The sequence below is a fragment of the Varanus komodoensis genome, unplaced genomic scaffold (genome assembly GCF_004798865.1).
Source record: "Varanus komodoensis strain SLA01 unplaced genomic scaffold, ASM479886v1 scaffold32, whole genome shotgun sequence".
Lineage (NCBI taxonomy): Eukaryota > Metazoa > Chordata > Lepidosauria > Squamata > Varanidae > Varanus > Varanus komodoensis.
The window spans coordinates 18,690,976-18,705,791 of record NW_025335798.1 but is presented as its reverse complement, the minus strand read 5'-3'; the positions used below and the strand labels follow the sequence as shown (position 1 = coordinate 18,705,791).

The following is a 14,816-nucleotide window of genomic DNA, read 5'->3' as shown; positions in this document are numbered from 1 at the left end:
TTAAGTATTCCACAAGATACCCAACTGAAACCAAGTCAGTATACTCTCTCTCTCTCTCTCTCTCTCTATATATATATATATGTGTGTGTGTGTGTGTGTGTGTGTGTGTGTATGTATGTATAAACTGCTTTTTCCAGTAACAGATCACTCAAAGTCTAAAGTGTCTTTGAATAAACCAAGGTCAGCAAAAGGGTGATTCATTCCAACCAGTCTTATTTATTTCAATAGACATTTACTCTGCAGCTGAAAAGAAATTACAGTTTCAACAATGTAAATTGTTTTAGCTTGGCATCATCAATAAAGGTTTTCATTTTGTATCAGTAATTTTTGTTACTTGCTTACTTATCAGATTTATATACCACCCAACTCTCAAATGCTCTCATGACATTAACAAATGGAACAATCCGTATAAGGTAAAGAAACCTTAAATGTTAGAGAGAGAAGAAGGAATATATGTTGCTTAAAGTGTTTGCTGAATGGGTCCATGTGGTCTAAAAATAATAAAGATAAATGAATTAGTGTCAGTCCCTAATTGACCCCTTGACCCTTGGAAGCCCCGAAACTCAGAGATTTCTGAGTGGTCTGTGTTCTTACAGACTGAAGCCGGCAGGACAAGAAGAAAGGTAGGAGTGATCTTGACTCCCCATCCTCTGATCGCCTGTATTTTTGCCACTTGTGCTTTTCAGTCGATCTACAAGGATGCTTTGGGATGGGAGGGAATTGTCCCCTGTATTGTTCTCAAGACGGTATCTAAGAGCTGTTGCAGCAGGACGTGGCAAAGCATCACTGTGGCAGCATTACTGGTGTGGATCCTTATTCTTTTGAGGACTGACATGGGGATCCTCATACGGTATGCAGCTAGTGCAAGCACTGCTTCATTTTCTTGGACGTACCCGATGAATTAACTAGGAAAAAATGAGTGGAGACTGTAATACTGGAGGATTCCCATAACTGACCTCACTGACATTTATACAGATTACCTGTTCTAATGTAATATTATTGAACACCTGCTAACACTCTTGTTCGTTGCTCATGAGTATATTTTATTCACATGTCAAACCAGTAGCCTCATCATTTCCCAAAACTCTTGTTCCTTCATTCTCCCTCTTCTCCATGCTTGTTCCTATTTGATCCATACAAGAAAATTAATTTCTCAACAAACATGACCATTTGCATGAACATTAATGCTCCATTATTTTTAGCACACAGGGATAAATTCTTTTTTGTATGGGACACATATTGATAATAATTTCCAGCTTGGCTTATGAAACAGCATTTCTTGCCAAGACTGTGGAGGACAATGTCTGTGGCATTGTTAATGGTTAGCAGTTTAGTGCTCTTTGTAAATACATTTATGAAATATTCATTCTAACTTCAGTTATATTATCATGATATTCATTCCAATGTTCCTCTGAAAAGTTTTAACTCTTCTTCCAATAGTATATGCAGCAGAATGGGAGTACTGGGGAATTTTCTAGTTTTCCCTTAACATAGGATTTCTGATTAGATCATCCAATCTCCCCACCATAATGCATTTATTTACTCTTGCTTATGTATTGCCTGCAATGGGGTTTCTCCTGGTCCATTTTTCTCTATCCAATAGCTTCCATCTCAAAGTTCTATTATATTACTTCCGCAAAGCTACCAATGGCTACAACCTCTGCAAATGTATATTGCTACACAACTGGGTTGCCGTATTTCATATTGAGTAGAGCTTCTACATCTTTTAGAATTCTTAAGTGGAACACACAATTCTCAGTTTTCCCTGAGTTTGCATCACTGTAATGGTCCAAGTTGCACCTGTTGCCTTCTGCCTTTCACAGGGTGTTATGAAACTGAACCTTATGCCAGGAACAGCATGGCAATCTGTGAAGCAGCAAGCCAGCAATCAGTGTAGTCAGAATACATGGGAACACAGAAACACAGAAACAGAGCAAGTCAGAAGGGGTCTCCCAGGCCATCTAGTCTGACCTCTGGCTCCAGCCGGCTCTGCTCACGACAGGCCCACCATGTGCATGTCTAGCCTATCTTTGAACACCCTCACTGATGGGGCTTTAACCACCTCCTGTGGAAGCCCATTCCACACCCTCGGGATCCTAACTGTCAGGAAGTACTTCCTGGCATCCAAATTGAACCTTGGTTCCCTGAGCTTGGCTCTGTTGGAGTGCAGAGGAGAACAGGTCTCTGTGCACCTCCATGTGACACCCCCTCATGTGCCTATATGTTGCCAACAGATCCCCTCGGAGTCTCCTCTTCTCCAGTCTGAAGAGACCTAGTTCCCTCAGTCTTGCCCCATACAGCTTCCCCTGTAATCCGGCCACAATCCTTGTGGCCCTGTACAACTTGCTGGATATGGCCAACATTTCCCTTAGTGTGAACAGTCATTAGTGATGAAAAAGGTACAAGTCAGCAATGATGGAGAAAGCCATTCCACGTGTGTGAACACATATTCCTGTGCTTCTGTGCTTCTTAATATAACAAAACTGTTTTTAACTATGATCATTGAAAGCCTTTGGTTGATTAAACATTAATAAATATTTTGAAACCTCTGAAAGGCATGTAACTTATTCAGTAGTACTCAGCTGCCCATTTTTTATATTACTGGGATCAGCCCAGTGAGTCTGATGCCTTATGCAGAGAAGTGGGGTATTGTGTGCTCTCGCCCCACTGTCATGGCCAGGAGGATTGACTTCTGCAAGCCACCCATGTCAGCATCCTTACAGGTGTTCTCTAGGGCAGCCTTCCCCAACCTGGTGGCCTTCAGAGACATTTGGACTGCAACTCCCAGAACTCCCATCCAGGAGGGCCATTGACCAGGAATTCTGGGTGTTGTGGTCCAAACATGTACAGAAGGCACAAAGTTGGGGAAGGCTCTAGGACACCCTTCCCACAGTGTCTGGCAGTAAAGATAGAGCCAGACATTTGAACCTGGCTATCTCTCCAAAAAACCAGTTGATTTTCTGGCTGATTTAGCCAGATCTCAGCTCCACAATACCATTCACACTGAGCAGATAAGTTGTGGCAAAAAGAGGGGTATGCAGCTAAGGGAACAGGCAGATGTGATGAGCTTTTGGCTGGGAGTAGGTGGAGGGCGACACTGCAAAAAGAGGGAGTGGGCAGGGTGAGCAGGTAGGGAGCTCTGATGGCAGTGGGGGAATACGGGCTGCACATGCCTCATCATATGGTGCTTCCATGGTTCAAGTGAGAAACCTTCCAGTGCACAACACATGGTTCAGCACTGCCTCCATGTGGAGAAAAGCAGTAACTAGACCTGCATGGGATTGCACTGTCAAGACGAGTAAGCCTATGGTTAGAGTCCTCTAGCTGGACTCAGCTGCATTTCTTTGGGCTGGCTAATGCCCATTATGTACTGGCTCCTACTCTCCCCAGGGGCAGCAGTTCACACAGGTGCTACACAGACTAAGCAGCTGGTTTGCAATGGAACTAAGTGGCAGAAAAGGTTGCATATCTCCAGCATAGCTCCCTCTTCCTTCCTGTTCAGCCGTAGTGCTCGAGAGGTGTGTTCTTTTCCTAGAATCTGGACATGGCCCATATCCCATGCTTACACACCCACAAAGCTACTTGGCATCCTAGTGTGAGCAAACTACATGCTGGGACATGGAATGTTTCACAGATCCAGTGGGCAACGTGTCCATCAGATGGTCATTCCTGAGCAGCAAATCAGGAAAAAGGTAGCCCATATTATGCCTTCCTCTTTTCCTTTCCTTGCTCACCAAGAAGCTTGCACTTTCCAGGTTCTTCTATTGAGGGACCTTCTTCCCTCTTTCATCAGCATATAGAGGTAATGGAGCATAACCACTGAGAGCAACTGCATTACTTGTATCATGCCCTGATATTTTCTTTACTGTACCTTGATAATGGCCTGTCATATTTTGCCTTCACAATCACTAGTCGATTTAAATACTATATTATATAATGTGAGATGTGTTTGCATGTGTGTGCACATCTGTGTGTGAGCTCCTGAGATCTAATTAAAATAACATGGCATGTGTGGATTAGTGCCTTATGAATTGGTTTTCTTTTGTGTGCCAAAATTATATCATGGGAGAATACACTGCTAATTAAAAAGGTAAAAAAGGCTTAAAAGTAAGAATCCTATCATCTTAACTTACAAGAAGGTGGGAGACAATTGGACTTTGGCATAATATTACAAAATAGGAATAAAGTTCAATCACATACATGATGTAATGCACAACTTTTAATGTACTAATATATCTTTTGAAATTATAAAACAGCTTGTTGGCTCTGGCTTCTATCAGGTAGTAAACTGCATATCCAGGCAAATTTGCCCCTTCTTGAATGCATGACAAATGTGGTGAAGGGGCTTGAGAGAGTCAAAGAAGCCAGGAGCAATGCTGCCAGAAGGCCAGACTCTCTCACTAGGCTGGGTTGCTATCAGGGCACCCAAGGCAGAGTGGTCAAAGCAGAGACACCAGACTAAGATGCCTTAGTCCTCTTCAGCAAAACATCATGGATATTTCCAAAGGTGATGGGGGCAGAGAAACTCCTGGAGGGCAGCTACTAGGCAGCAGCAGTAGTTGATGGCAACACTCGTGTAGGGTCTTCCACAGGCAACAACAGTGATGCTCAAGCTAACTCTGGTTAGTGCTGCACAGAAGAAGGCAGTGGCAAATCACTTCTGATTCCCCTTACCTTGAAAACCCTATGCTGAAACAATCTAAAATGAAACTGGAGATGCCAGATGATTGGAAGATATTTTATGAGTTACTGGGGAAGAGCAAATAACAAGTACAAATAGAGCAGGTGCTAATGATGCAGCTAGATAAAAGCCAAATGGAAGTCTAGTGGCTGATAGGCACAGAGGTGAAAGGAAGTCTAATGATACACCACAAATACAATTGGAGCATGGAACATGGTAAGATGGATCAAGGCACTCTGGAAGCTGCACAGCAAGAAATGGAATGGCTAAAAATGGCAGTATCCACCATATTCTATTGGCATGGAATAGAATATTTTCAGCTCAACACAAGGTGTCCGGCTGTGCAAAAGACAAACTCAGAAGAAATGGAGTGCTCTAGTACTGAAGCAAGATGTAGCACAGGCAGGAAGAGGTTACAATGAAAAGTCCTACTGAACTGTATCAGTCAGAATTCTCAGAAAGCCTTTCAACATGAGCATCATTCAGGTCTATGCTCCAACAACAGATGCTGAAGAAGAAATCACAAACTTTGATGCAAGCATCCAACAGCAAATTGGTACCCCACCAAAACAAGAAATGTTGATAATCATACGTGTGTTGAACACAAAAGCAGAAGACAAAGAAGAATCAAACACTGTGGGAGAATTTGGCACGGGGTCAGAAACAAAGCAGAAAGACTCATAGGATTTTGTGAATAAACCATGGGTTTATTACGAATACATAACAGGCAACTGATCAGATACCGATACACATGCACATTACCAGGTAGCCAATATATAGATCAAATAGACTATGGATGTAGAAGCAGGAGAAGAGGTCGTATTTCATTTATTTATCTATTTAGTACATTCCTATACTGCTCAATAGCTAAAGCTCTCTGGCCAGTTCACAATGATCACATAGAACAGTCTAGCATCCAAATTTTTCATTGAAAACCAGTCCTAATTAAAACCATAGGCATAACCGCCCATCTGCCCTTAAATGCCTGGGAATAGAGGACCTATTAACCTGATAACAAAAAGATGGCAAGAGAGGGAGACCATTCCACAATTGGGGGGCCAGCACTTCAAATGCTCTCCTCCTGGCTGCCTCTTTCTAGGCCTCCTTGGACATTGCAGTTACAGCAAGATCCCAGCTGTAGATCCGAGGGTTGAGGAAGTCTGAGGTCAGAAGAGGTGTTCCATTAGGTACTGAGGATCCAAGCCATGTAGGCTTTATTGGTTAAAACCAGCGGCCTGAATTGTTCTTGGAAGCATATAGGCAGCCAATGCAAGTGAACCATGATTGATGTTATGTGTTTGAACCTTCTGGTCCCAGTTATTAATCTGATTGCCCCATTTTGCACAAGTTGTAGCTTCCAAACTGTCTTCAAGGGCTGCCCCATAGAGTGCATTGCAGTAATCTAATTCAGAATTATCAGAGTATAGGGTACTGAAACTAGTCTATACCTGTCCAGATAGAGGCATAGCTGGGCCACCAGCTGAAGCTGGTAGAAGTCATTCTGGGCCACTGAGGCCACTTGAGTCTCAAATGACTATGATGGATCAAACAGTACCTCCAAGCTTCAAACCAGCTCCTTTAGGGGGAATGCAACCCTATCCAGAACAGGTTGAACACACATTACCTGGTCAGAGGGCCACCCACCAACAGCATCTCAGTCTTGTCTGGATGAAGCTTTAGTTTATTAACCCCCATCTAGTCCATTTTCTCAGCCAAATGCTAGTTTAACACATCCACAGCCTAACCTGTTGAGAATGTAAAGAAGAGATAGAGCTGTGTGTCATCAGTGTACTGGTGACAGCTCATTCCAAACTCTGCATGGTCCCCCTCAGTGTGGCTTCATGCAGATGTTAAATAGCATGCAGCATAAGTCTGACCCCAGAAGGAACCCCAGCTGGACAGTCCATGGGGCTGAGAAGTATTCCACAAACATCACCTTCTGGAGCCAGCTGTCCTGGGGCATCATGAGATGGCAAGACCCATGATGCCCCAGGACAGGGAAAGGACAGGGCCAAACAGAAAAAGAGAAGAGAAGAGAAGGAAAAAGAAAGGATTGAGACCAACTATGAGGTGGCTCGATTCTATAAAGGAAGTCTCAGCCTTGAATTTACAGGAGCTGAGCAGTGCTGTGTGGAGAACACTTGAGGGTACATCATGACGGCAACAAAAACCAAGCTTGCCTTGCTTATAAAATCATTTTAACAAAGCAGGGATATTGTAGGCTCTGAAGAAATTAATTACATCAATCTTTTTTGACGAAACACAAGAATACTATTGTCCAGATTCTTCAGTTATCCTGTTGGAGATAATCAGAAGAAGTATCAGATGAGAACAAGCAGTGCACAGACCCTTCCCTAAAATACAGACATTATGTCTGTCCCATGCCTGAGGGACAGAGTTGGGCTTCCCTATGTAACCGTCTCTCTTAAGAATTACCATTCCCAGAGTTCCTTCCATACAGGAGGGATGGACAGCTATGGGAAGGACAAAGCACCCTTCCCAATATTAATCTTGCGGAGAGTGGAAGCCAGTGCTTTTTGACATAAAACATGTCAGTGTGTGGTGCATCATACACAGGGTTCAGCAATTGCAACTGCCACCTTCACAATAAACCCAGGGGAAACCACCTCTGGCCAATGAGCTGAGCTGAAGGCTGTGACTTGCTACAGGTCTTGAGGTATGCACTTTATCTTCACGAGTCGGCTTGTGCTCTGGACCCAGCACACTCAAGAACTGGGCGGACGTCCAACCTCCTCTGCCACCATGGGAATGGAGCAGTCCTCTGGGCTATCGGAGCGCTCCTCCTGACCCCCTGCTGAACCTACTTTATCGGTGCCAGGCATTGTGCATGCGGAGCCTGTCCAAGCGCGGGTGTGGTCACACCAAGTGCTCGGTGCCCATTCGCCTGTGGATTCAGATTCTGAGATTGAAAAGGAGATTGATTGTCGAAAAGTCCAAACTCAAGATGAGCCTCAGGGTCTTGGGATCAGACAGGAGCTGCCACAGGAAGAGATCAGTACAAGGGTTGAGTACTTGAGCAACCACAGCAGTTATCCCCGGGAAAGCTGAAGAGTTGCTACCCCCAGGGTGGGCCGTGGAATTGGAGGTGGTCTCAGAGCAACCTGAGCCTGGGAAAAGTGTCAAGGTGCCATCCACAGGGCAGGAGGCAGAATGGCCAGTCCTCCAGCAGGGAGCCCCTGGACATCAGCCTGGTGGTGAGGCACCAAAGCCAGTGCACAGCCCAACTGGGGTGTGGAGGGAGAAGTGTCATGCACACTGCAGCAGTGCTGCTCCTTCGGGGTTGCCACGCAGAAGCGTTCATGAAGAGGGCTGTGGTTAATGAGCGGTAGAGAGAGTTCAACGTTTCACCCGGGGTGCACTCCGAGACTTTGTGTACTAGCAATAAAGACCATTAAGTAAGGAAATGCTGGAGGGAGACAACTGCTGCTGTCAGAGGGAGGCAACTGGAATGTGACACCAGAGGTGCCTGAGCTCTCACTAAAGTCGGAGGACTTTGCCAGGTCAGACTCTTCACCTGTCTCATGATCCCAGCCTATGTCGAAGTAAGGCCTGACACCAGCGGGTGGCTGCCATCCCTCCCAGCTCCGAGTCAGAAGGGGGAACACAGAACACATGTGGGCTTGCTCTGTGGCTGGTGGGCTTCCTAGAAGAGGAGCGCTCCTCAAATGCAGAGACAGAGCAACCCAGTATGCCTTTGCTCTCCATTCCCATTTGGTGTTTCGTGCTCCAAGCACCCAATGATGCAGAAGTGAAGCAAAGCGCCATCTCTACATTATGTATGAACTAAGAGGTAGTCAGAGAACACACTTCACAGGTTTGTGAACTTGCTCTCTATCCCATGGTGCCCTGAATCAGACTGCTTGTTAGGTGTGATGGCAGAGCAACCTCCTTTCTTCTCTAGCCTTGCAGTGCTGAGACTTATGGTCTTGTTTTTGTTTTTACCACTCCAACTGACACTGTGGCCTACATTTCAGAGATATACTACAAGCTACCTGGGGGTGCCTTGGAAATCACAAAGTTTTGTTGGCCTATAAAGCCAGCCAACATTTGCTGGCCCCTTGTCAGGTAGCCAGAAATGTGAGGATATTGAGCAAAAGGAACCTGAAGAAGCTGGGAGACCCCAATCAATCCTCCAGGTTTTTTCAGACAGACAAGGCCTTTCTGCAATCAGTCTCAAGTAATACACTAACTAGGGAAGTGGATGAATCAAAGAAGGTGAAAATTATTTCCATCTAGCCACCAGAGGCACTTGGTGCATGACAACCAATGATAAAGGAAGGCGGCCAGATGCAACCTGTTATTCCAAGCAAATGCTTTCAAGAGATATTTAGGTTATATCATTCCAGCATGTTCAGAGAGGGGTTTACAGAAGGAGGGACTCATGTTACAGATTCATATTTAGCTCAAAGTCCCAGGCTTGTGATATAAAACCATAACAGGCCATTCATGACTTTACAATGAAAATGGTCAGAACAATCAAGCTTTAAAGTGAATTCCTGCATTTATATAAATGCCTACAGCCATTTTGTCTATAAGAATAAAAGCAAACAAAACACCCAAAGGATAATACCTTTACTAAAACCATCAGGAAGTTACAAAATATTAAGAAAGTTTTATAAGATTGTTCTTCAGACTAGGCATGTAAAAGGAGGAGGAGGAGCACCACCACCAGCAGCAGCTGAAGACAACGAAGAAGAAGGGAAGACAAAGAAGATGACGAAGCAGCAGCTGCCACCGCTGCCAAAGCAGGAGAAGCAAAATAGAAAGTATTTGGGTCGGGGAATGATAGAAAAGTTTCAGTATAAGCCATGGTGCAATTTGAATTCCAGAAATGTAGAAATGTAATTTAAGAAAACTATAATATTTTCTTCCATGTCTAATTAAACCATGTGTCAAGTGGGATTGTGATATGCGTGAGAGAGATGACCCATTGACTAGTATGTTCTTGGTCCCTAACACTCATTTTATCTAGCCTAGAAGGGAATGGGTCCACTACAAGGTTCTTTCCTGACCTTTCGCATATAGAAGCCTGAGGATCATGAATGCAGCTTTGTCCCAATATGCAGCCTAAATCTGCCCTGTACAATAGACGTTGCTTAGTAACAGTGCAATAGCAAAATATGCTTTAATCCGCAACCAGACTTGCTTCAAATGAGATTGTCATGGAAGTATGGCAGAATATGGCCACCTACAGAGCTTCCTAAGGGCTCTTCAACTCTACTGAGACAGAAACACCACCTACAACACTTTTGTACTTGGCATTATGCTGTAGTAAGTGCCTTGTTACTCACATCTCATGTCATCTCATATCTCCCTCTATGCCTGAAACTTACTTTTCTGTAATGAAGGAATAAAGCCTTCTAGAACATAAACCAAGGTGGATACACATAAAGGAAAGAGAAACAGCTTTTCCTGAAAAGGAACTTGTATTAAGAAGGTCAAACAAAAGGTAATTTACAGATAAGCTGTTAAAGTGTCCTAAAGAAAGGAGGAGTAGAGTTGTGATATTTGGAGATGGGGAGTGACAGCAAGCCAAAGGAGGCTGCCCAAGAAAGGGATGCTGAAAAGCTGGCCACAACAGAGAAATTCAAAGAGAGTTATACTTTTCCTATCTGAGTATCACATTAAAGAGATGGAGCAAAGGTCTTAACCCCAGGGTAAATCAGAGGAGGATTTCCTTGGTCATGACAAAGCTTGCTGAGCAGAGATCACTGGTTTGGGAGAGCAGAAAAGGGCCCCTGAAGCCAGGAGTTCCAGTCAATCAGGCCACATCTATCCCAGCAAGACCTCTTTGAGAATCACCTTTAGTTCCAGGGTTCAGAGATACAAGAACCAACGTCAAGGAAGGACTTCCAAAGGCCAGGTGGGAAGAGTGCCTTACAGCAGAATAGTTCTTGTAGTTGAGCTCTTAGACTCTGAGATTCGGTCACAGTCTTAGCAAGCACACAATATGCAAGACTGGGAACAGCATGGAAGGGTGATTTCCGGGTGAGCAAACACAAGGCAATGGTCCTTCCTTTCTCCAGAAAGAGGATGAGACCTGGGATGTGGGTGGGTTGGGGTGCTATGGAAATACTGAAGAGGTCACTCGAGCACTCAGGATTCTCAAAAGCTAATTGAGCCATGCTGCAGCATTGTCTAGACTGAATCAGGACATGGTAAAGATGCTGCTGCCAGGGATTGGCTGTTGTAAGAGGTCCCAGGCTAGGGACAAGAAAAGGGGTGCTAATATTCTTTAAGCCTGAGAGCTGCATTCAGTTCTCAGGGGCCTCCATTCCAGTGCAGGGTAAAAAGAGGAAAGTACCAGGCATACCACCAAAAGTTAGTTTAGAGCCTGCTGCAAGTAACTGAACCACAGAAGAGGCATTTCAAGAAAACGTCCAAACACCTGGGGGCTGAGACAGTGGAAATGGGTAGGGCCAGGCGAGGAGCATGACCATGATAGAAAGTCCTGAGTGCTGGATGGGATCCCAGGGGGTCAGATTTCTTCCATGGACCTGAGGTTCAATAGCCCAGGGTAAAAAGAATGGGATGCTTCTTTTTCCATCAGAATACAGAGTTTCTAGGAGCTGCAAATGCACTTTGCTCTGTTTTCAATGCATGTCTGTATGCATTTATGTAATGAAATCATAAATTGCAAAGCAGTCATTTAAAACACCAGGACAACTAAAAAAGTCTTAACCTGGTTTTAAAAAATGGTGTCAGTACCAGGCCTACCTCCTATGGGAATCCATTGTAATATTGAGAAACCACCACAAAATCTTCCCAGATAGCTAACAATTCCAGACAAAATGGGGATTCCTGAGCCAAGGCAATTGTGTGGCAATTGCTTGACATGAGTTGTGCCCCTGACAGCATAACTGGCCAGTGAGACACGTGGGTCAAAGAGAAACAACAGGGTGTGTCAAAATGCCATTGAAAAGGTTTTAGATTTTTATATTAAAGGAATTTGGGTGAAGCCACATTTTGCTCCTCACAGTGCCACCTGCCCTTCCTTCTCCAGGGCATGTCATTTGATAGCAACAGGTTTTGTCCATTTACAATCCAAGTTAGCACAGCTGAGCGTGCGGGTGCAATTGGTTTACCTCTGGGGCAGTGCACAAGCCTCACTTTGGCTTTTAAGCTTTCCTGTCTCCTCCTGAATTGCCCTGGTCCCAGACTGGGGGTGTGTATGTTCATCCAGTGGTAAGCGAATCGTGCATACACGCTTAGCTGTACCTGCAAAAGCAGCAGGCTGCAAGGAGAGAAAAGAAGGTGTGGCGGGAGGGCATGGCAAGGCACTGAAGAAAGGAAATAAGGATCTCACTTCATTCTAAAAACTGAGTAAGGTAAGTCCCCTCTTCACTCTGAAGATATGGCACGTGTATGTTAACCTCTGTGATTCACAAGACAAGAAAGGGGTTTTCCTCTTTTACAGGTCATGCTCTACCCAATGTTTTAGCTATTTTATTTTTTTTTATGTTTCCGTGATTGTATAATGTTTTTATTGTATTTCATTGTCTTGTCTTTAAGGACTGTTGTAAACTCCCCAGAATGTTTTGGCTATGGGGCAGTACAGAGATGAAATGAAATTAAAAATATAAATAATAAGCATCTCATCAAGCAGGGATGCAGAGGAAATGTGCCACAGAGGCCCCTGGGATACGTGCAAGGAGTGGGCTGGAGGAGTACGTTGGGAAAGGGTCTCCACATGCTGTTCCTGTCAGCACCATTGTGGGCTGGCCACCCAAGACCCCGCTCACGGTGGCTTGTTCTCAGGGCAGCTGATCCCAGTGAGCAAACCAGACCTCTTAGTCATCATCAGCGTCATCTCTAACAGTGGAAGGCCACTTCTGGCTCTCCAGAGTTTTGGCCTTCTACCAGCTCAAGTCAGCATCGCTCCAACTTTCCCACGTGCAATCTATAATAACAGGCTTTCCTTCTTTTCCTCCAATAGAGACACCTGTCCATTTTAAATATATATTGTATGAATGCCATTCATTGCTGTTGTCTCATTTCAAGGCAAGTGAATTGAAAAGCACTTCTGTTGTTGTTGTAGAACTGCAAAGGTCAGTGCAAACCCATTCGCCAATGAAACTCGACCCCCGTAATATTTGCCTCATAGCAAAGAAACTGACACTTTTCTGCTTCTAGCCCTTAGCTCATTGGATGACAGGGCAAGGGCAAAGCCACCGTGCCACAGTGGCCCCTGAAGCATTTTCAGGATAGAGGTGCCTCCCTTTGGAAACTAGTTTTCTCTCCCCTTAAGAAGACGTTCTAACAGGTTCAAAATCATTACTCACTTAGATGTCACCACACACTTAAATAGCTTCTGTAAATAACTAACTGCCTGTGCAACGGATCTACTCATGTGAACAGCGTCTTGTGGGGAGCACAAGTGCACGTGACGCCCATCCCTCCTTTACCATGAAGGAGAAAATTGCAGGGTGCAGGTATTGGATGCTCAGGACAGGAGCACAATCTTGTAAGCATTCACCCTTCTGTCACTGTGGTATTTATGCAGGTGGACTATGCAAACTGTGTGCAGGAGTAGATTCCTGGAGCGTAGCAGGAACCTTCCTGGTACAGCTGAGCACAACTCTTTCAAGCCTGTGGAGCTGTACTTTTCAAGGCAGGCTGGCCAACGTGAGGGCTGCGCTGTCACCGGCTGCACTGATAACACAACAGCCAACGGCAGTGGCTTAAAGCTGCATGAATTGGCTTTCAGCATTCGATCTCGACTGTTCAAAAATCTGAGGAAGATGTGGTGAAAAGCTGACAACTGATCCAGACCGAGTTTGGCATGGGACGTTGGCTTTCACCTTCCTGGTTCAGGTCATGAGAATGTGGCTAAGAGTGGGGACAAAATGCCATGGGTTTTGCAGATAGAAAGAAGGGTGTGGTTTTTTGAAAAGTCAAATTTGAACCCAACAAGAGTTAGAATTTTTTGTTTATAGACAAAACTCTGTCACTGAATCTTTCAGTTCATCTCAGGTTTGGTGTTTCTGTTTGTTTGTTTTAAGAAATAATATTTATGTCACCAACACCATCATCGTCATCTATAACAGGTGACCTTTCAAATGTTTTGGCCTACAACTTCTTTTGGCTCAAGTCAGCATAGCCCTACGTTCTCTATAATAACAGGCTTCTTTTTTCTTTTTCCAGCTCTTTGTGAGCCTAAATGCCAGTTTGGGGGCAGATGTATCAAGCCAAACGTTTGCGCTTGTAGAAGAGGATATGGCGGAAGAGGCTGTGAAAATAAGGTACAGCAATATTTCCATAACTGACAACTGTTAATAGAACAGGTGAAGCACTATTGTAGCACAACTGGAACATGTCATATTTCCCTATATGATGAAATAGCTTGATTTTGTTTGCCCCCTTCAATCGTTTATAAAACCAAGTGAACAAAGCTTGACTACATTTGGCATCAGAGAGTTGAAAGGGAGTGAATCGTAGCATTGTCTGCTGTGTTTGGATAATGTAGCCTTTATCGTAACACTACGACAGCCTTTTCGCATTCAATATTCTGGAAGTGGAGTCGCAACTTTCAACTGAGAATTACAGTTATTGATGCATTTCATTGACAGTGACATTCTCCAAGAAAAATAACACTTTTATATTGACATTGGCATGCAGCAGATGCGGATAAGATGAACCAAAACTCATTGTAATTTTCAGACTGCATAAAACTATTTAAACTGGTCAACTGAACCAGGGGAAAAATACATCCAGCATTTTCTGAAGTGCTTTATTTCATATCCTACTCTGACACTGTAGATTTCAGAGTGATAAACTGAAGCAATTGATTGTCTGTCTGTATTTAAATTCTAAAGTTGTGCTGTTGGTTTTTATGGTACAGTGAGAGCTGACCTTTCTGTTATAGCAAAACCAAAATTATCTGGTTTGTTTTCAAAACACTGCTATGATTGCGAATGTGCAGTATGAGATCTGTCAGCTCCCAAATGAAGTGGAACTTTGCTACACTTTGTAGAAAACATCATATCAAATGCTGAGCATTCATTTTTCCTATCAGTGAACCATTGCACTGTAAATAGACTCTGGAGAAGCTTTAGCTGGAGCTTTAGAATATGAGAAATGCCGTACGATGGGGTCACTGCAGTGGTCTCACTAG

General features: G+C 44.1%; 1 protein-coding gene across 1 annotated transcript in view; it reads left to right on the top strand.

The window, feature by feature from the left end:
- LOC123027555 (von Willebrand factor D and EGF domain-containing protein-like) overlaps positions 1–13,968 on the top strand; it is a 160,204-nt gene extending 146,236 nt beyond the window's left edge. Inside the window, exon 22 of the mRNA XM_044438489.1 lies at positions 13,847–13,968. Within this exon, the coding sequence (XP_044294424.1) occupies positions 13,847–13,968 (122 nt within the window). The remainder of the gene's footprint in view (positions 1–13,846) is intronic.
- Positions 13,969–14,816: the final 848 nt, after the last annotated feature.